This window comes from Tachyglossus aculeatus, chromosome 12 (assembly GCF_015852505.1).
Source record: "Tachyglossus aculeatus isolate mTacAcu1 chromosome 12, mTacAcu1.pri, whole genome shotgun sequence".
NCBI lineage: Eukaryota > Metazoa > Chordata > Mammalia > Monotremata > Tachyglossidae > Tachyglossus > Tachyglossus aculeatus.
In genome coordinates this window covers 26,832,814-26,855,887 of record NC_052077.1, presented here as the reverse complement: position 1 = coordinate 26,855,887, position 23,074 = coordinate 26,832,814, and the positions used below count along the sequence as shown (strand labels likewise).

The 23,074-nt window shown below is 38.8% G+C and overlaps 1 protein-coding gene across 1 annotated transcript in view; it reads right to left on the bottom strand.

Annotated features, from left to right (window-relative positions):
- Positions 1–23,074, bottom strand: part of RXFP1 (relaxin family peptide receptor 1) — a 71,967-nt gene that overhangs the window by 7,911 nt on the left and 40,982 nt on the right. Inside the window, exons 3-13 of the mRNA XM_038755189.1 lie at positions 19,355–19,453; positions 16,902–17,007; positions 13,861–13,932; positions 12,139–12,210; positions 11,749–11,820; positions 11,589–11,660; positions 8,423–8,497; positions 4,728–4,799; positions 4,230–4,301; positions 2,473–2,544; positions 845–916 (exon numbers count right to left, since the gene is read on the bottom strand). Coding sequence (XP_038611117.1) covers positions 845–916; positions 2,473–2,544; positions 4,230–4,301; positions 4,728–4,799; positions 8,423–8,497; positions 11,589–11,660; positions 11,749–11,820; positions 12,139–12,210; positions 13,861–13,932; positions 16,902–17,007; positions 19,355–19,453 — 856 coding nt within the window. The remainder of the gene's footprint in view (positions 1–844; positions 917–2,472; positions 2,545–4,229; positions 4,302–4,727; positions 4,800–8,422; positions 8,498–11,588; positions 11,661–11,748; positions 11,821–12,138; positions 12,211–13,860; positions 13,933–16,901; positions 17,008–19,354; positions 19,454–23,074) is intronic.

Sequence of the window (23,074 nt, the reverse complement as noted above, 5' to 3'; positions counted from 1 at the left end):
CATTTCAATGGCTCCAAAGAACTTTGTTTGGTCTGAACCCTGATACCATATTGATGCCGTACTCTGACAGTTAATGAAAGAACACACTAATTTTCTCAACTGGGATTTCTATCTTCTTTTTTTTATCCTTAATCACTGGAGAGGATGCGGCCTATTCAACACAATGCTTAGCTTAGAGAATGCAGTGACAGCCTCTAAGTGGGGCTGGGACATATTTGATTTTGGTCTTAGACCATCAGGCAGTAGCACTTTTGCTGATTCTGAGACCCGCTGTGGAGTACTTCCAATTGAATCCTCATTTATACAGGTGAGGTATTTCCTCCTGGAAGTTCTTACAGGGAGAAAACTATCTCAATTATAGAACCATAGAATCTTTAAGCTGGAAGGCAACTGGAAAATCATGTTAGTCCAACCTCCAAAAAAGTGATGGAAAAACCATTCGAAAGAGATGGGCTCCTATTCTTTTCTTGAAGCAAATAGTCCTAACTCCCTTTCATCATTACCATAAACCTGCGTCTCTCATTCCTTGGAAGTGAGTGGTAACAAAATTTCTGAAATGCCATGCTCAATTTGTGAGCTTTATACTGGGTCACGATTACAGTGGCTCATTCAGTGACCTCATGAATTATTTTGATAGAGTTGGCGGATGGAATATTTATGATTAATAGCTATATAATTTATGATTCAGTGTATAATACAGTTCTACCCAGTTGATTTTCTTAAAATTCAGGTCATATTTATAGGGACAAAAATAAACACTCTAAAATGAATAGTTACAAAAGTACAAAATATTAATGTTTTTAAAGTAATTGTACACAAATCAATTGCAAACACGAATACTTACAGAGATTTGAGTTTAACTAAGCTATCAAACTGGCTTGCCTGTATTTTCTGTATTGGGTTATAGGAAAGATTCCTGTAAAATCAACATAGGTAGTTAGTAGGAAAAAAAGCATACATTCATTTTTTCTTTAACCTTCCAAAATATTTCTCTATGAATTTTTAGGCATCATTTTGAAAAGTAAATCACGGTCCCTGAAGTTAGCTAAGATAATGGAATGAATGATGCAGAAGTTTCAGAGATGTAGAAAATATTAAAAGGGAATCGTAATTAGTTGAAAAGAATAGACTTTAAGGAGTTACATATGAACAATCTACAAAGAATTGTTTCAAACTGTAACTTTGTGACAGACCTTATGCACAAGTAGATGATATCATAGTCTACTTCTTAGGGGAATAGGGTAAATTAAGTTAAATGAAGGAAAATTCAGTTTGAATTAATAGAAAAACATTATTGAAAATGAGACCTATTGGATTAAAATGAGTTTTTCAAGCAGAGCGGTATAAAGAAACAGGCTTCATTTTTTGTTCGTTTCAAAGACACTACATTTTACCGGTCTCATCAGAAGTATTAATATGATCTTTAGGAAACATTTTTTGTTTTAATTTGAGTGTTTTCTTGAATAGTCAACTTGGTCCATTTGATCTATTTTGGTTATTGTTCTTATTCTGGAATGATTACCCAAATACCCCTATAAGGAACCAATCCAATGCAAAATGGAATGCCCAGGGATATCAGTGGCTTCTTTCTTTCTTTCCCAGCAACATGCAAGCCACTTATTTCCAGAGACCTCCAGAATTGGTGTGCAAGTTTTTAATACAAATTTCTCAATTACCTTCATTCTACATTTCGCTTTGTAGGCCACAAGCTCTAATAATAATAGAAGAAAATGCACATTTTTAAATGAGTCTATTTAAAATGTAAACTAAATGGCTTATCTCCTCCACATACTATAATATATGAAACAATCAGGGGCATGAATCAGTGAACTATACTGGGCTTCTGAGATATTGTGAATGCTGGCTTTTATTTTCTACATAATTTATTGGGCATTTGTTTTCAGCCCGGCAACACTTCCTACTGGAGAGAATGGACATGAGGGAGGAGAAGCCCTGGACCATTGAGCCCGTTGAGGCCCTGGAAAATCAAGGAGGATGGTGAGGAGCCTAGTAAGTGTCTTAAAAGTCTCAGGGATAGAACAAGTTCCATGATTTCTTCAATTTTTTTTCTCTTTCTGAGCGGCTGAATTCAGCTGAAACCACTTTAGAGAAATGAACGGGAGCAGCGTGGCCCACTGGAAAGTGAATCGGCCTAGGAATCACAGGACTTGAGCTCTAATCTCGGCTTGGCCACTTGTCTGCTGTGTGACCTGGAGCAAGTCACTTAACTTCTCTGTGCCTCAATTTCCTCGTCTGTGAAATGGGGATTAACTCCTACTCCCTCCTTCTTAGACTGTGAGCCCCACGTGGGACAGTCTCATTATCTTTTATTTACCTCAATATTGAGTAGAGATTTATTGATAGTAAGCACTTAACAAGTATGGTAATGATGATGATGATAAAGCTATTATTAATAAGGGTATAAAAATGAAGAATAATAAGAATAAGAATGAAGAAAAGTACTAGACTTACAGTTGAGAGAGCTCCTTCAGGTCTTTAAATAAGTATGGAGGAAGAACTTCAATCTTGTTGCTCGCTAAATCTCTAAGGAAGCAACCCCAAACAGTAAGTGCTCAATAAATACTATTAATTCATTATAACGAAAATCATTATCAAATTGTCCATTTTGTGAGCTTCAGAGTGGAAAGTATTTATGGAACAGCCTCAAAATCAAAACATGAGAAGTGATAGGAAGTGGAGGAGATTTACAACTAAACCTTCAGTGACTTTCATGTGTTAAATTTGATTTCTAATTCTCTTCACTATTTTATATGCTTTCTAGATGGGACACTCCAGTGCAAATCCATGGGTACATAATGTAATAGCGGCTCGCTACTGTATTATTTCCATGGACAACCTTTTGAGGAATTCACCAGACAAGAAGGATTGCTGTTCAAAAAGTCACAGTGGCTTTGTACCATAGTACCATAGTACCATAATCTAGTATTAATTATCCTGAGGTATTCAGAGTGACATCTAGGCTGAAAACGTGTTGTAGGCAGGGAATATGTCTACCAACTCTGTTGTACTGTACCCTCCCAAGCACTTAATACAGTAGGTGCTCAATAAAAATAATTGATCCGAATAAAGTGAACTAAACACTTAATAGCATATTATGAAACCAAATGAACTGAATGAAAAACTGTGGCAGGTGGAGAAGCCTTCTTTGAATCTGTTTTCAGTTGTTTTTTCTTTTAATAAATTCCCTACTGTGTCATCCAAGCTTTGCACCTCCACCAGAGTTGATGGAGAAAGTAGAGAAGGGAGAGCGGCCTTTGTAAATATTTTGAATGTTGGCCGTTTCTGGGACTGGGATGGGGTAGGGAGGGTTTAGTCTTAGTTTTGATATTTAAAAGTTGGTTATTCATCTGTATCTGCTTTCCCTCATAAATTCGGAGGTCCTTATAGGAAAAGACTGTCTTCAATTTATACGCTTTTTTTGTATTTTCCCAAGCACCTATTACAGTGCTATTTACAATTAGTAATAATAATGACAACTATTAAATATTGCAAGTTAAAAGTTGAAGTTAAAACTCTTTGAGTTATTTTAAAATTATAACTAACCAACCAATAAATAATGATTGACTACTTTGGCTCTAGACTGTAAGCTCCTTCTAAACTGGAAGCCCACTGTGGGCAGGGAATATGTCTGTTTATTGTTATATTGTACTCTCCCAAGCATTTAGTACAGTGCTTTGCACACAGTAGGCATTCAATAAAGAGGACTGACTGAATTTGGAATGAGAATAGGGAATGGCAGGGGCTCCCTTTCTCGGGCTGCATTTTAAATTTAAAAGCTCATTTAGTGTATATAATTAAGTTTTTTAACTTTTTGAATAATGTAAGATGCCTTCTTTCATATACTGAATCGAAAGGTTCAAGGATTGCATTAAGTTAAAAAAAAATCAATTTTAGAGTGCAATGATTTTGGGATAAAGGTCTTTGCTCTCGTTCCCTTATAGTAAATTAAATCACACAATTATTTTCATGATTTATATAAATTAGTTTATTGTATGCTCCTTAAGGGCAGGGATTGTGCTGTACTCTCTGAAGTGCTTACTACTCTGCTTTGCACACAATAACTACTATTGATGTTAAATGTGGAAAATTGATTCACTTTCTGGACTGCATAAATTCAAAGCATATATTATAAATGGAAAAGAGTCTGAACAATTTGTTAGGAAAAATATTCACCCTCTAATGAAAAAAAATTTAAAAACAAAACTTACAGTTCATCTAATCTTTGGAGAGGTGAAAAGCTATTTTCATTTACATGGTTGATTTTGTTTTTTCTCATTACCCTGAAAGGATAAGGAAAGATATGCCATAACATAAAAACATCACCAGTGTTTGCATTAAGATTATTTTGCATTTATTTTACAATCATGTATTTCTTAAAAATAAATCATTTTAAAAAATTTCCAATCTTTGATTCCAGGCCCCACTCTACTTCTCTGAGCACATTAGAGAGACACAGGCTCTTGACAAGCTCTTAGTACAGTGCTCTGCACACAGTAAGTGCTCAATAAATACAATTGAATGAATTTTGATTATTTAGATGTATTATGCTTTTTTGTGTTACAGCTAACTTCATTTTGGTAAGTCATCTGTCTGTATCAAAGTTAATCTAATTGTGAAGAAACACGGCTAACAATTGCTACGCAAATATTCCATTGATTATTTACAGTAAACATGATTATTCTGGTTAACAAGATTACATTACTTACAGGACAGTTAAAGTACTGCAGGAGATGAAAGTGACATTTCTTAAATTATTGATATGATTGCCTTCAAAGTCCCTAAAAGATAAAACATTACCAATAAAAGTAAATTATTTTTTAGGTTTTGTGGTTATTTCCCCCCACCCCCAAATCCTATGTTTTCTACAAACAATGCCTCTAAAAGCCCCCACATCTTCTGTTCTTGAATGATGGAAGAATAAATAGCTTTATCATTATTATATTAACTACAACTACAATAATGTTCTCCCAGACATTCATTCTCTCCCCAGATTGCACTTTTAACATTTACTCAGCATGTTTCCTAGAAACAGAGAGAAATATTGGGATGGAAAGAGTCACTCATTACCCTGCCTGGATATCAAGGGTCCAATCGGATGAACTTTCAATGTTTCCTTCAAAGCTATGGGCCTATGATTATGCTATTAGAATTAAACTGAAAAATCCAGTGGTGGTTTTTCATTATGTGAATTCTGTCATTTATGTGGGGAATTGGCTTCTGGGCATTTGACCACAATTAGAGGCTAGATTTTACTGTAAGCTATTTCCATGACATAAAGTGATACTTTTGGACAGTAGGCATGGCTCCAAACCAGCCTTGGCAGCGTGGAGCTCCTTATAAATTTACGTGGAGAAGCGGGCTCTTGTGCTGCAGTGGCTGGGGGCCCTAGGTCTCAAAGCTGACTGCAACTAGACCTCAATCAGCATGGCTTAGTGGATAGAGCATGGACTTGGGAGTCAGAGGTCATGGATTCAAATCCCGGCTCCAGCTGTGTGACTTTGGGCAAGTCACTTAACTTCTCTGGGCCTCAGTCCTCTCATCTGTAAAATGGAGATTAAGACTTTGAGCCCCCTGTGGGACAATCTGATCATCTTGTAACCTCCCCAGCGCTTAGAACAGTGCTTTGCACATAGTAAGTGCTTAATAAATGCCATCATTATTATTATCATTATTATCATCATCATCATCATCAATCGTATTTATTGAGCGCTTACTATGTGCAGAGCACTGTACTAAGCGCTTGGGAAGTACAAATTGGCAACATATAGAGACAGTCCCTACCCAACAGTGGGCTCACAGTCTAAAAGGGGGAGACAGAGAACAAAACCAAACATACTAACAAAATAAAATAAATAGAACAGATATGTACAAATAAATTAAATAAATAAATAGAGTAAAAAAATATGTACAAACATATATACATATATACAGGTGGTGTGGGGAAGGGAAGGAGGTAAGATGGGGGGATGGAGAGGGGGATGAGGGGGAGAGGAAGGAAGGGGCTCAGTCTGGGAAGGCCTCCTGGAGGAGGTGAACTCTCAGCAGGGCCATAAAGTGATACTTACATCACTAAGTACATTATTATTAATTATTGCATTATTATTAATTATTAATACATTATACATTATTATACATTATTATTAATTCCAAATCTGCCACACATCCGATGTGTGACCATAGGCAAGTCACTTCACTTCTCTGGACGTCAGTTACCTCCTCCGTAAAATGGGGATAAAGACTGTGAGTGCTAAGCGCTTAGTACAGTGCTCTGCACACAGTAAGCGCTCAATAAATACGATTGAATGAATGTGGGACAGGGACTATGTCCAACCTGACTAATGTATATCTACCCCAGCACTTAGAACAGTGCTTGGCACATAGTAAGAGCTTAACAAATACCGTGATTATTAATTATTATGAACTCGGGCCACACTTTCAATATCTCTTCCCTTGGTTCATGCAATGGAACTCAAGGTCTGGATTCAAAACTCTGTTCGCTTGATGTGGCCAGTTGGACAGAGTTCACCCAGCTGGTCTAAAGGGAGACCCTTGGCCTAGACAGACAGACACACACACACACTCAGGCTCTGAGTTCTAATTCCAACTCTGCCACCAGCTTTCACTGGCTGCCTCCTCATCAGTAGGAGAGACAGCACACTGCAGAGGAAGAGTACAGTGCTCTGCACACAGTAAGTGCTCAATAAATACAATTGAATGAAAAAGTCCAGACCTGGAAGCCCAAAGACTCAGGTTCGAGTTTGAGCTCCATCACCAGTCTGCTGTGTGACCTTGAGCAAGCCACTCCTCACTGTACCTTAGTTTCCTCATCCACAAATGGCAATAATAATACCTGACTCTCTCCCAATTTCAGAGGGTTGTCTTGAGGGCAGAAATCAGATAAGCAATGTAATATTGCTTTGGGAATAAAGGCACTATACCAAATCAAGTTTTAAAACAGGGTTATCAAAATCTGGTGTTGTTTGGATGCATTAAAGTCAAAGGGTTAATCAAAATTATTCTCTTCGTGTTTTGAAAAAATCAGGTTGTCAAAAGGCCCGAATGGACTGTAAGTGTTGTTTTGGGTCCCAGCAGCGTGGCTCAATGGAAAGTGCACAGGCTTTGGAGTCAGAGCAGTAACTCCTGTGAAATTGGGATTAAAAACTGTGAGCCCCCCGTGGGACAACCTGATCACCTTGTAATCTCCCCAGTGCTTAGAACAGAGTTTTGCACATAGTAAGTGCTTAACAAATACGATTATTATTATTATTATTATTGTTCTGCAGGGACTGAAGAAGCATGCCCCCTTCCCAAGTACAGGTGGAATGCTCTTCATACAATAATTAAACTATACATGGCTAGAAGTGGGCTTGGTTCTGAGCACTTTGGAGATGGGATATATTGTACTTCCCAAGTGCTTAGTACAGTGCTCTGCACACAGTAAGTGCTCAATAAATATGACTGACTGAATGAATGAATAAAGAGACTCCTCAGTGGCAAGGGACATCCCTATTTATTTGCTCAACTTTACAACAGCAGTCTAATTTCTGTGATGAGCTGTTAAAAGAAAAACTAGTTTAAAAAGTGAATAATAGTAATTAATAATTGTGATATTTGTTAAATGCTTACTATGTTAACTGCTGGGTAAATACAGGACAATCATAGCAGACAGTCCCTGGCCCATCTGGGGCTCACAGTCTAAGGGGGCGGGAAAGTAGGTATTTAATGCTCATTTTACAGATGAAGAAACTGAGGTTCAGAGAAGTGATGTGACTTGCACACATGGTGGAGCTGGGAGTAATTAATTAATTAATGTTGATATTTGTTAAGCGTTTACTATGTGCCATGCACTGTTCTAAGCACTGGGGTAGATACAAGGTAATCAGGTTGTCCCACCTGGGGCTCACAGTCTTAATCCCCATTTCACAGATGAGGGAATGAGGCCCAGAGAAGTGAAGTGACTTGCCCAAAGTCACACAGCTGACAAGATGCGGAGTCGGGATTAGAACCCATGAGCTCTGACTCCCGAGCCCGTGCTCTTTCCACTAAGCCACAATGGGAGTACAGGGACCACATCACCTAATTACTGGTCCTGTGCTCTTTCTGTTAGACCACACTACTCCTCCCAAGGGAGACTCTTTATCAAGTGTTTGGCTTTGAACTATAAGCGTGTTGATAACGCTGTGAGCTTCTGATCTGTAAAGCCAATTTAAAAAAGTTTTAAGTTGCCTTCCCAGCTACATATATTGAAGCAAATTGAATGTGAGAATATTTACATGCAATCTGAAATTTTGGCAAAATTAAGAATTCACAACATACGCTGCTAAGAAGCCATGTGAATCAAAAACAATTAAGCCAAAGAGAAAAAAAATGTGTTTTCTTAAAATTTGAGCTAGATACTTACAGCCAGTGCAGTTTAGGCATGTATTGACAAAGAGGTTTATCTGGCAGTCGAGCAAGAGAATTATTCATCAGGGCTCTGAGAAAGTAAAATAAATAAAATGAACATATCCTCTGCAAAATTACATATGTTTATAACAGGACAAGTTATTTAATTAGTTTTTTTCTTATCTTCATCTTTTAATATTTTTGTTCCATGTCGTGTTAAAACTAATAAAATGCAGTTTAATTTTTCTTATTCAATGTTTCCTCTCAAAATTTTGAGACTGCCCAAATGCATGTTCACTATAAATCCCATCATTAATAATTCCTTAGAACTTGTGGATATCTCTGTAGCATGAAAAATTATATGTTTCTTTCATCTGCTTGCTTTCCTACACCTTTTCATATGTCTCTTCATATTTGTATATTTGTGTTGGTCTTGTTTCTCCCTTTAGGATTGTAAGCTATTTATCTTCTGTTTCCAATCTGGCTTCTCGCCCCTTCATTCTATGGAAACTGCCCTCTCTAAGGTCACCAATGACCACCTCCTTGCTAAATACGATGGCCTTTATTCCATTTAACCCTCCTCAACCCTTTTGCTCCTTTCCACATAGTGGATGCCCCCTTCTAATGAAAACATCTAACTTTGGCTTCACTGACACTCTCCTCATCTGGTTCTCCTTCTATCCCTCTGGCCGCTCACTCTCTTTTTCAGGCTCCTCCTCTGACTCCCATGTTCTATCTGTGGGCATCCCTCTAGGTATAGTTCTTTGTCCTTTTCTATTTTCCATCTACACCCACTCCCTTGGAGAACTCATTTGTTCCCGTGGCTTCAACTACCATCTCTGTGTGGATGATGCCTAAGTCTATCTTTGCATTTCTTCTTGCCTTTAGGACAACTCCACTTGGGCTGTCCCACCAACACGTCAAATTTAATATGTCCAAAACAGAACGCATCACCCTGTCTTTTCTATCATTGTGGACAACACCACTACCTCCCTGTCTCAAGTCCATAACCTTGGCAGAATCTTATCTCATCTCTCTCATTCAATACACATATTCAATCTGTCATTAAATCCTGCTGGTTCGGCCTTCACAATACCACTAAAATCCCCCCTTCCCTCTCCATCTAAACTGCTATTTATGCTGATCCAAGCACTTATCACATCCTGCCTTCATTACTGCAACAGCTTCTTCAACGAGCTCCCTGCTTCCTGTTCCTCCCAACTCCAATTTTTACTTCACTCTACTGCCCACATCATTTTTCTAAAAAAACATTCAGTTCACGCTCCTCTCCTCAAAAACCTCCAATGGTTGCCCAACCGCCTTACCTTACCACCACCTACTTTAAAACATTCAATCAGCTCATCCCCTTCTCTATTTTACTTCACGGACTTCCTGCTACAATGCAGTCTGCACACTTCACTCCAACACCAACCTCAGTCTTGTCTATCTTGCCACACATCCCTCGCCCACATTCTCCCTCTGGCCTGGAACTCCCTTCTCTTTCATCAGTCAATCATATTTTTTGATGGTTTACTGTGTGCAGAGCCCTGTACTAAGGACTTGGGAGAGTATATCAGAGTTGGTAGATAAGTTCCCTGACCACAATGAGCTTATACTCTAAATGGGGAGACAGACATTAATATAAATTACAGATATGTGCTGTGGGGTTGGGGATCGGATGAATCAAGGGAGCAAATCCAAGTGCAAGGGCAAAGCAGAGGGGAGTGGAAGAAGAGGAAATGAAGGATTAGTCAGGGAAAGACTCTTGAAGATGTGCCTTCAGTGCCTTTACTCTCAAGGTGGGAAGAGTAGTCATCTGGTGGATGTAAAGAGAGAGGGCATTCCACGCCAGAGGCACAACATGGGTGAGAGGTTGGTGGTGAGATAGACTAGGAATGAAGTGTGCAGGGATTGTGGTAGGAGAGCAGTGAGGTGAGGTAGGATGAGGCAAGATGATTGAGTGCTTTCAGGCTGATGGTAAGGGGTTTTTGTTTGATGTCTTTAAGCACTTGATACTTACCCCAATTTCAGCCCTGCAGCACTTATATACTTATTCATCATTTATTTTAATGTCTGTCTTGCCCTCTAAACCCCTAGTGGGCTGGGAATGTGTCTACCAACTCCATTGTATTATAATCTCCCAAGGGCTTAGTTCCATGCTTTGTGCAAAGAAACCATTCAATAAATACAACTGATTGATAGACTGATTCGTTTTTGACCCTTCACAGTGCCAAGTAGAAAGAATGATGAACACGATGGGGGCTGGGTTATTGGAAGAAATATCATCATCCATGACTGATATTCAAGAGCTTGAATTTTAATATGGAGTGCTTTGTAAGATCCAGATTCACTTCTAATCCCTAAAATCATCTTCGGGACTCATTTGCTTTTCGGACTTTTAAAGACATTTCACTACAATTCAAACAACACTGGGACTTCGTTTAAGTGGAAGATCCCATTCCTTCTACCATCTCCAACCTTTGAGATAGAGGCTGAAATATCTTTGAAAAAAATATTTTAAACTGAACCAACGGGATTTCCATCCATCAAAACCACTGGCAGAGTTTATAATCGGAAATATTTAGGTCTCTATTTGAGACAGAATTGTAACCTCATAGGATTGAAAGACTGTAAGATCCTCCTTTCCTGGAAACTCCATATCCCAGGATCCTAAAGGGTTGAATTGCCCAGTTTACTTTGGGAGATTGGAACCTTCTAGTAGGAGATGAGATGTCCCTATCTTTCCCTCTCTGTATCTGTCTCTCTCTTCCTTCTCTTTGTCTTTTTCCATGCCCCTTTCCTGAGAACTTCCTCCACATGGTTAACTGAGTACAGCTGAAGAACCTGGGCTCGGGTTCAACAAAGCTATTTGGTTCATTGTAGTTGATAAGGGGTTAACCTTTTTGCTCTCTCTTTGTATTAAAATGAACATCTGGAGCAACACTGATTTTTTTCCTCAGTTTTTTCCATCACCAACATTGAATAGTTTTCACAAATCCCCACAAAAACTACCTGCGATCCAGTGATGTGTGGAAGGACCCTTGATAAGAGAGATCTTGAAAACCCTAAACAGCCTCTGTGAATCAATAGTCAATAAGTCACAAGTCCGTAAAAGAAATGCACTTGGTTCTTGCATTACCTTTGCATTGAAATCTTCCCTTATTTTATATTTAATTACTTACAAAAGAATAAGAGAGCTGAGTCCATAAAATGTAAGAGGGGAAATTCGATTGAGCTGGTTATCTTCAATTATCCTGCCAACCAATAAAAACATTTTTATAGAAAATCTCAAATTACTAGAATGTGAAAACAGACTAAAGATCCTCTCAAAATAAAACATACAGCCATTCCAGTTGGTGAAGTTCTCCAAAGACACCAGGCTTTAAAAAGGTTATTCTGTTATGACTCAGATACCTGAAAAAGATAATTGAATACAATAAACTCTACTTTCCAGACAGGGGGATCTGTTAGCAGTAAAAGTTAGAAGAGAGGTCTGCAAAGGGATGCTTATAAAATAATATGAAAGTTGTAAATTACAGGATGTAATTTCTACATTCTTCTCCGTCCAGGGGCCCGGCATGTTATCTGTACTATAACTCCCAGAAACACTGACTTGGTTTCTGACCACGTGCGGACCGATTGCCACGACTTTGCACAATTTTACTCTCCACTCTACCCTAGGTGACATTAAATCTGCCCCGAGAGACAAAGTGTGGTGGAAACGATACTTACAGCTTAGTCAGATTGTGCAGTCCCCTGAAAGCACGCACGGCTATTGATCTAATTTTATTATGTTGCAGGTACCTAAGAAGTAAGTATAAAAAGTGGGAAAAAAGAAAGTAGCTCAGAGCATCACCTGGCCTTTTACTTAAATATTCAAAAATCTCTTTTTAAAAAATAGAGTGTTGAAATAATCAATTCAGAAAATGCAGGGGTGACATTTTTTCAACATGTTTTGTACTTCTATCTGCATTTAAATAAGGGTCCGTAAGGTGGTGCTGCAGAACATGGAATTCTTTCCAAATTTGTTGCCCAGAATATTTCCAGGTTTCAAATATTTCAAGACTAATTTTAAAGCTCTATTTTCTGTAGAAGACAAGCTTCACCTATGGCCTCCAAAATTTATTTTAATTGCATTTTTCATTTTCAGATACAATACTGAGCCCAATTCTCTTCTCACTAATAAGGTTGGTAAAAACAAGGGGTACTGGGTGGAGTGAATGTATAATAATCCATAAATACAGTTTATAAAAAGGAAATGATTATTTGAGTGGGTTTACGTTTTGGCCCCTATAGTACAATAAAACTATTTTGCATTTTTTTGCAAAGCAGGGTGCAAATTGGACAATGAACCCAAGTTACGCTTTCCAGTATCAATCGCATTTATTTAGCACTTACTGTGTGAAGAGCATTGTACTACGCATTTAGGAGGGCACAATACAACAGAGTTGTTAGATATGTTCCCTGTCCACAATGAGTTACAGTCTAAAGATAGGTGCATTTTCTTTTGATATCTGACAAACAGCTATTTATTAAAATATATTTTTTAAATTTGAAAGTTGCAAAGCTGAATATTTTGGGCGCAGTTTTTCTAGCAGAACCCCCCCCCCCACACACACACACGCGCAAAACCTGAAAGAATGCAAATAAAATCAGGGAAGTCAAAATTTGAAGAGAAGAAGGGAAGTTAATGCCAACTCTGATGCAAATTAACTGGCTACCTGTTAAGTTTTTCATTTTAGGCAGATGTTGAGGCAGAATTGTTCTTAAATTTCACACTATGCTATACAATACAATGCCATTTACTTTTGGATATTTTAGAATGGTACTTTTAAAAAGTGGGGGTTGAGGGGAATTGTTGAGTAGATATTAGCAGTACGTAAAAAGCAGTGTGGCCTAGTGGAAAGATCACAGGCCTGGGAGTCGGAGGACCTGGGTTCCCATAATCTTAGCTCTTCCACTTGTCTGCTGTGTGACCTTGGACAAGCCACTTAACTTCTCTGTTCCTCAGTTCCCTGATCTGTAAAATGAGGATTCCATACCTGTTCTCCCTCCTACTTAGGTTGTGAGCCCCATGTGGGGCCTGATTATCTTGTTTCTACCCTCAGTATTTAGTACAGTGCTTAGCACGTAGAATACTTAATAAATGCTATTATTATAATATCAGAGAGTAATTCTCACTTATTACTCTCCCCTTCAGCACTCTGCTCTTCTCCATTCAGCTCATCTCCAACACTCTCCTAAGGAGGAACATGCAGGCCACCTTCAATTTATGTCTCTGGCCCTGCTTCCTCTCCTACTTTCCTTTCAGGGAGACTCTAGATCAACTGCTCTAGGCTTCTTATTTATGTAGAGCAGAAAGGTTGCAGGAGTTGTCAGAAAGATAAGGGAAAAACTTGAGAAGGGGCTAAGAGAAAAAGTTTCTATGGAAAGTTAAAATAAATCATTTCTTACAGATGTTTAAGGTCCACGTACTTCTTGAACCCATCAGTAGGAAGTTTCCTTATCAGGTTCCATTGTAATGACCTGTAATTAGTGTAAATTATCTGAAATTATTATAAAGACACAAAGTCTTTTATAAACTTGATAATCTGAATTTTTATAAATTGTGTATGTCTTGCTAGGCAATCTGACATCAGGATTCTACCCTCAAAGGAATTATACTGTGTCCTTAAATCACTATGACATTAAAAATATCTTTTTCTAATAATAAAGATTTGAGGTATTTGTTAAGCACTTACTATGTGCTAATCCTATTCTAAGTGCTGGGGTAGCTACAAGGTAACGAGGCTGGACACAGTCCCTGTCCTACATGGGGCTCACAGTCTTCATCCCCATTTTACAGATGAGGTAACTGAGGCACAAGGAAGTTAAGTGACTTGCCCAAGGTCACACAGCAGATGTGTGGCAGATCAGGGATTAGAACTCATGTCCTCTGACTCCAAGGCCTGTGATCTTTCCACTAGGTCACACTGCTTCGGAGTTCAATGCTACTGATTTTGAAGAGTCCTTTCTGAGAAGGCATGCTTCCTTTCCTTAGAATTAGGACAAGAAAACATTACAATTAGAAAATTATCTGGCATTCTTGAAATTTCAAGCAAGTTTATTTTCAAATAATTCATATGATATGCCTTGTTATGGAGATAGCAAGTATTCTAGGTTACAACCATTTGACTGTACATCTTAATGGCTCTAATGATTACAATTTGTATTCTAACATTTAATCGACATGTTTTTTTTCCTTGAACCCCAATGTGGCTGTTGTATTTTTGAATCAGACTGCTACTGTGAATGCATGTTTTAGGTCTTCAAAAAGAGGGTCTCTCCCTTGTCTACCTATGATGTGATTCTGACATTGGCCATCTCTCGTGTTTGTCTTTGCTACTGGGCCATAGAAAGCCCTTCTACCAATGCATTTGAGAAGCAGTGTGGCCTAATGGATAGAGCACAGAAGAACTGAGTTCCAATTCCAGCTCTACCACTTGCCTTCTGTGTGACCTTGGGCAAGTCATTTAACTTCTCTGTGCCTCAGTTTCCTCATCTGTAAAATGGGGAGTAAATGCCTGGTTTTGGTTCTGCTTAGACTATTATTCCCATGTGGAGCAGAGATTGTGTCTGACCTGATTATCTTGTATCTACTTGGCACATAGTAAGCACTTAAGAAATACCACAATTAGTATTATTAGAATTACCTTGAAATCGTTAGTATGGCCTCAAGTTCTTCTAAAAGTATCAATGCTCAAGCAAAATAGAGTTATCAAAAGCAGTGCTTAACTTTATATTATATAATGGGACTATAAAGAGTATCTCAGAAGACCTTTTCCAGAACTAGTCTGAGCCTTGGGTAATGGCTCAAAGAAGCAGTGTGGCTCAGTGGAAAGAGCACGGATTTTGGAGTCAGAGGTCACTGGTTCAAATCCCGGCTCCATCAATTGTCACTTAACTTCTCTGTGCCTCAGTTACCTCATCTGTAAAATGACTGTGAGCCCCCCGTAGGAAAACCTGATCACCTTGTAACCCCCCCCCCCGTGCTTAGAACAGTGCTTTGCATATAATAAGTGCTTAATTAATGTCATTATTATTATTAATTAAATTTTACTTAGTTATTGCTATGTCAACAACATTAAATGGTTTGTTCTCACCAACTTTCATCCACGTAAAAGCCATTACCCACTTTTCTTTATGAATTCACTGTTAGAACTACAAGGACAGATTGAGAAAACACCAAATTTAAATTCAATATATTAAAAATAAAAATGCATCATTAATAGAATATTTGGATTTAAGTCCCTGTATAAGGGGCCAATAACACATTAAAGACAACGTTAATTGCTTAGAACACAGAAAATCACATAAAAATGACATTAAAATTGGACTGTGCAAGAGGCAGTAACTTTTTTTAATGAAAGAGAGCCGGGTGCTCTTGGAAAAAGGGGTTTTTTGAGGAGGTTTTCTTGAAGCTTAAGGGTCCTGAACAATGTTTGTCATTCTGCGGATGACCTAACCAAAAGAAACTAACTTAAAGGGCCAGATTTTGGTTGCCTGTGAAAGAGTTTCTTGACCAATGGGAAGCTAAATCCTGGAATGAGCTCTGATGGGAGAATGTGTTGTCTCTCTGATATGGCCTGTCTGGCGGTGTCCCTGCAATTGTTGCCGGGGTGAGGGGGTAAGGGAAGCCAGGAGCGTCTCTCTCTGATGCCCTTCCCTGAGGAAGTGTCAATACTTAGCTTGTCAATCAGAAAGAAAGACTCAGGGAGAAAGAAGGGGGGCCTGGTAGATAGAGAGGGAGGCAAGAGGGGATGGTGAGCCATGGGCCTGGGAGAGCAAGACTCATGCTGTGACCCTGGACAGACACAGCCTACAAGATGGGACCCAAAAGGATCCCAGATTAAGGCAGGATACTTTGCACTTTCAGATTCTAGGACACTGGGAGACTGAAGCTCTGGCTCCTGAGGGGGAGAAAGGACATCCTGTGTCTGAAGGCGAGACTGAAACCCGGTATGCCCCGAAACAAGGAGGACAAAACAAATAAATGCAAGCTCTGGGATGCCTACAGGGAATTACAGAAGATCCTGGGGGAAAAACATTAGCTCTCGGGAAAGGATGTGCGAAACAAATTGTTTTCATTGTTACTGAATTAAGAAGCCACTAAACATTCTTGAGATGTTGGATCTTGGTGTCCGTCTGTGGTAGGGTTAGAGGAGAAGCTCTGTGAGTTGGGGAGTCACGTGAACCTAGAAAACTGCAGGAGGGGGATGATGGAGCACTTTTTCAGTGAGCTCTCTGTATCTAGTCTTAGGATGGAGGAAGGGATTGTGTCTATCAACTCTATTTTACTGAACGTTCCCAAGTGCTTAGTACAGGTCTCTGCTCAATAAATACCACTGAATCAAAAGAGTCCTATTGCTTTAACTGAGGCTGTAATTATGGTGTGGCCTCTGATGTTGCTCAACAAGGCTGGGCGGATCAGGCAGCTGATTGTCCGCTCTACTTACATCATGGTCACATTTGAAGAGACTGAAGGGACAGCTCGTAAGTTGGCTTCATCACAGTCAAGTTCTAGACCCAGGCACAGACACATCACCGGCACAGAATCAACCACTGAATGAAGAAGAAATAGTGTGCAGTGGCAGAAGGTCAGGGATGAGAGGGTTGATGAAAGTGATGATGAAAAGAGAGAAGAGAGTGGCTAGAAGAAAATCACTGATTCAACAGCATATCAACTCTCATTAAGAACAAATGGTAATGCTTTAAATTAAGGTTCCAAAGTCGCCTCTTCTGTAAGAAATTAGATAATGCTAAGAATAGTTTGCCCAGCTGCAAAACGCATTGGCGCCATTTATTATATATAAGTACAATGGAAGGCAGTGTAAGAATTCCAAAAGACCTGCCTTCTACTCAGGGCTCCACCATTTGTCTACTGTATGACCTTGTCCAATTCATTTCTCTATGCCTCTGTTTCCTCATCTGTAAAATGGGGATACAATTCTTCTTTTTACTTCTCATCCTTCCTTAGGGAGGCACACTGGTAGTATCACTCTGTACATAAGTTATTTCTGGAATTTAAATATCCTGTAACACATAGAAATTTAACAGAGCTTTCTAGGGCATGGAAACTAGCCCCTAACTAGAAAGGTGGAACATTCTGATTATTGAAGTAAAAATGAATATAATTATGAGACCACTTATAATTTGAAACCTTGCCAAGTAATTTTAAAATTTCCCAATACCTTGAAATTTTAAATGTGAGCAAATTTGTACAGGTACATGACATTTGGCACACTTATTTATTTTCAAAGATTCAAATTGGTACAGCATTCCATTGGAAGACATGAGAATTTGAATTATAGTAGCTTCATTAGAATACCTGTATAAATAATATCAAAAACACCAATGGGGTTTTCTATTTTTTTCTTTCATGTAACAATATTTCTTTCACTTTCTGGTGGGAGTCACTTTGTCAAATTTTTCTAATAACACTGTCAAACTTCAAAGTGTCTGTCTACATACAGCCAGCTCAAAGGATAAACTGAAAGTGGCATTTAATATAGTGGACAAATTGGGGATTGTGAAGGCATATTTCATGATGGGACACATAAATAGAGCATATCAGACAAGAAACTACTTTTAATTTAAGCTTTAATTAAGGTTTCTTGCTAATATTTAGCTGAGATGTGGCTCCAAGCATGGGAAAATGCCTTATGTGTAAGCCAGGCATAATCAAATATGAGGCATAAAGTGTAGGAACTTTAATTTAGCTTCTACCCAAAGGTTTTGCACCTTATTTTCCATTACATTTTCATTAATATAGTCATTATACTTATGTATATGATTAAGTAAAAAGAAATCAATATCCAAACGAAAAGTAGACCTAAGTTAAAGCAGATGGAACCGCAATTATCTTAGAATTCCATGCTAGTTAGTTAATATAAGCTTGCTTTTTACTTGCCCCAACTGGTGAAAATGGTTTTCACATTGGTTAAATTATTCATTGAGGGTTTTTTTTCCACCAGTTACTTTCTCTCCATTTTGGTATCCACCATGATTCTGTGTGAATCCCAGTGTTGGCCACTGGTAACTAGTAATGAGATAAGCTCCTTGCCCCATCTCACTCTTAGGAGCACTGATAATGCAGATAAACTGAATTTTTACTGTTATGAAAGAGAAATGCCCCTTTTTTCCTCCACAACTTTGAAATACCATACACCAAGGCTACAGATGCTGCCCATCTGTAATTACTATCATCGAAAAGATTAGTAACAGATAAAAGAAATCATTCCTCATCTCTAACTTTAGAAAGTGTTCATCTTCGAAGCTCTTATTCCAAACTCAGCATTCTGATACTCTTAAAGCAGAGCAGGTTTTGAATAGAAAGACTGTGGAAACTCAAAAAGATGACTGCACCTATAGTTGACTTGTCTCCTGGCTGAACATTAAAAGCTAAATATAATTCTCATTCCCAGGGCTCTGCTCACATCAGAGTTCACATAAGTGTAGGAATGGAAGTGTAACCTGTGACAAAGCAGCACATTTCATTGCTGATCTATTAATATTCATATTAGTTATAAAATTATTCATAACACTTTATTTGATAGGTTGAATTATTCATACAGTAGAAGTTTTCATGAACTCAAACAAAATATCCCTAAGTGAGGCTTGTTTTGTAAGTACTTAGTAGAGAGCACTGTACCCAATGGGTGCTCAGTAAATGCTATTACTACAGCTACTACTACTACTACTACTACTACTACTACTACTACTAGTGCAGTTTCAGCTTTTGCTTTGGTTTTCTATTATATTCTTCACTGTCTGCATTTCATTTACTGCATTTTTATTTCCTTGGGTACTTTTATTTTGTACAAGTGGATTTATTATACTTGAGTTCACCAAAGATGCAGATTCATCATTAAAATGGTGATATTGTCAGCTGATCCCTGTGTCTACTTACAACATTCAGATGTCTGTGTCTCAAAGGGATATGGGGAAATCATTTTATAGTAATTTGCAAAGTATGTATCAAACTGCTGAGACCATCCGTTGTTGTCACCTAAGAAGAAATCAGATAGGAGAAAAGTTCAAGAAAACATTAAAAATATTTCCTTCAGTTGTAATGCCTGGTGAAAGAGAAGCTTTCTTAAATTCTGACTGTGGCATGCCTAATATTATGCTTAAAAAATTCCATGAAGTTTATCGATTGCTAAGAAATATAAAATATGACAGAAATGGAAGGTAGCTATCGATCTGGGTTTCCAAGCTGGCTGTGAAATCTCTCCAGGTGTTGCTAAGAACAGGAAAGATGCCCATTTGATTGGGATAATTTGTGTGATAAATACGATCGATTTATTCTTCCTGAAGGCAGGGGATGGACTAGAAGACCTTTTAATAACCCTTCTAACTCGAAAATTACAGATGAGCCTTCTCTTCTCTGAAAGACAATTTGGATGAACGATTTCTGGCTTCTGCAGAATAAAGTAGAAGTACTTGACACTTGTCGATATGTTTTGTTTTTGTTGTCTGTCTCCCCCTTCTAGACTGTGAGCCCGTGTTTCGGGTAGGGACCGTCTCTATATGCTGCCAACTTGTACTTCTCAAGCGCTTAGTGCAGTGCTCTGCACATAGTAAGCACTCAATAAATACGATTGAATGAATGAATGAAAGTAGTACTGAAAAGAGAAAAGAGGAGTGACAGCCTGGGTTTTTCCGCACTGCTCTCTGGAACTCTCCCCTTTGCTCTTCCCAGTGAGCCCTTATGATTTCCACTGGCAGTGTCAGGAGTGCCTGGAGGGAGGTAATGGTAACTGATGGGGTGGGGAGGGGTAGGGGGCGAACACTCAGACTGTCTTAATGTACATGACTTCTAGACTATAAGCTCGCTGTGGACATGGAACGTGTCTACCAACTCAGTTATATTGTATTCTTCCAAGTGCTTAGTGCAGAGCTGTGCACACTGTAAGGACTCAATAAATAGGACTCCTTTATTAATGCCTTTCCCACCAGGTACTCATCTCCCTGAAGGAATCATATATGTTTTATATGATATTGTATATTGTATATATAAAACATATATTGTATATATGTTTGTACATATTTATTACTCTATTTATTTATTTTATTTGTACATATCTATTCTATTTATTTTATTTTGTTAGTATGTTTGGTTTTGTTCTCTGTCTCCCCCTTTTAGACTGTGAGCTCACTGTTTGGTAGGGACTGTCTCTATATGTTGCCAATTTGTACTTCCCAAGTGCTTAGTACAGTGCTCTGCACATAGTAAGCGCTCAATAAATACGATTGATGATGATGATGAATCTGCCTTGTGAAGTTTCAGGTCAGCCCCTCTCCTTCCTTCCAAGAAGCATATACCTTAGAGTGGGTGTAGGAATGAGACCTGCTTATGGGGGGCTTCTAGGCCCTAGAATCCTGGGGGCACGTAGCCCCCCAAAACACTGTCCAGGAAGCAATGTTTCTGGATTTACATATCTCAGAACAATGATCCAGTAACAACAGTGCCTGCTTTGCCAGGATGTGACATGCTAGCTGTTATCACCACATTTTTGGGTCACAGTGAAGTGGCGTAGCTCCTACATCCAGTTAGGGAACATTCCAAAAATTTAGGGTCTCCGGCAGCACCTCCTCTCATCCATGCCTGGTCTGGTTCCTGAGTTTAGTATTTATTGAGCATTTTTGTGGGCAGAGCACAGAAGTAAGTGCGGGGAGTACAACGGGTTGGTAAACATAATCCCTCACTTTAAGGAGTTTACAATCTAAAGCACTTATTCTGCACACAGTAGGTGTTCATGGAAGCAGTGTGGAGTCAGAGGTCATGGGTTCAAATTCTGGCTCCGCCACTTGTCAGCTGTGTGACTTTGGGCAAGTCACTTAACTTCTCTGTGCCTCAGTTCCTTCATCTGTAAAGTGGGAATAAAGACTGTGAGCCCCCCGTGGGACAACCTGATTACCTTGTACCCTCCCCAGAGCTTAGAACAGTGCTTTGCACATAATAAGTACTTAATAAATGCCATTATTATTATTATTATGGAATACTATTAATACAGTGCTTTCCATAGCATAGGCATCCAATAAATACTATTGACTGATTTATTGATTGCTAGTTGTCGGTGAATGTGACATTTGGAAACATAAATTCATTGTATTCTCTCTCTCTCTCTTTTTCCCCCAAGGAAAGCTTTAATAGTGAATCAGGTTGCAAGACCTGGCAGATTGGAAAAGATCTAGCTTTCTCTCGAATTCTGCTTTCCTTCTCCATTTTTCCATAAACCCCCGGGGCAGCTGGTGATTGCACAGGGGAAGTGGCAGTCGTTGGAATGGAGAGTCTCCCACATAGCTAGAGAACACATTCATTCATTCATTCATTCATTCAATCATATTTATTGAGCACTTACTGTGTGCAGAACACCATACTAAGCTCTTGGAAAGTACAATTCAGCAGCGAATAGAGACAATCCCTGCCCAATACATCTCTCCCCATCAGCTCCCATTACTTTCTGCCTATAGCTACTGGGCATGGTTGAATCTTGGGCACTTTAGTCCATGCAGGATTGAGGTAGAAGAGGCTCTATCCCATCGAGAGGGCAGCTACTAGGGACAATCCTTCTTGCTTTTGTAAACACTTGGTAACCGGTGATTCCAACTGACACTCTCCTGAAAACGAAGGGTTGGGGGAGGTTAAGAGTGCCATTGTTTCCACCAATATCTATCCCTACTGAGAATATGCTGTAAGATGAGCTTGCTTACAAACCACAGAATCTTCAAGAAATAGAGGCAGCTCCTTTATGGGGCTGAAATGAATACACAAGCAAAACAGTGCCCAACCTAAACAAGCAAATACATTTGACACAGTGTTGGTATAACACTGGAATAATTTGGTCCTCTCCTGACTTTTCTCTCCAAGGGAGAAGCTGGGATCAGTCAGGGCCACTAGTCACTAGTCTGATAGCTTAACAAAGTTAAGTACCTTGGAAACTGCTAGGGGAATTCTATTTCCACTTCACTGGAAGCTTATCTCGTTAAGAAGCTTTTGGATCTGCAGAATTGTATATCTACTTTAAAGCTTAGGAAAACAGAGGAGATTATCCTAGAAAGTGCATTTCAACTAGGGACAGTATTAGGCACAAATCCAGATAAAGAACTTCATCCCTTAAAAACCAAATCTCATAGCATAGAAAAACAGCAATGTCAAAAATTGAAGTTTCAGAAACAAACTTAGAGTTGGTTCATTAACCTACCTCTGTCACCAGCCTAGATCACCCTACCACTACAAATCAGACCACAGATTTCTCCGACTTCAAAGTTCTTCTGAAATCATATCTCCTCCAGGAGGTTTTTCTCCATTTTCAAAGTTCTTCTGAAATCATATCTCTTCCACAGGAGGCTTTCTAGATTCATTTATGTTTTCCCCAGCTTATTTTCTCCTCAACTGCCACCTCAGTTCCTAGGCCAATTGTACACTGGGGTATTCACAACCATCTATAACACTTCTGTACGTACCTTAGATACCTTACTAAACTTAGATACCTTAGATACCTTACTAAACTCCATCTCACTTTCCCTCATCTTCCTAGCTGTACATTATTTGAATATCTGTCTTCCTTTTTTATGGTATTTGTTAAGTGCTTAGTATGTGCCAGGCCCTGTACTAAGCTCTAAG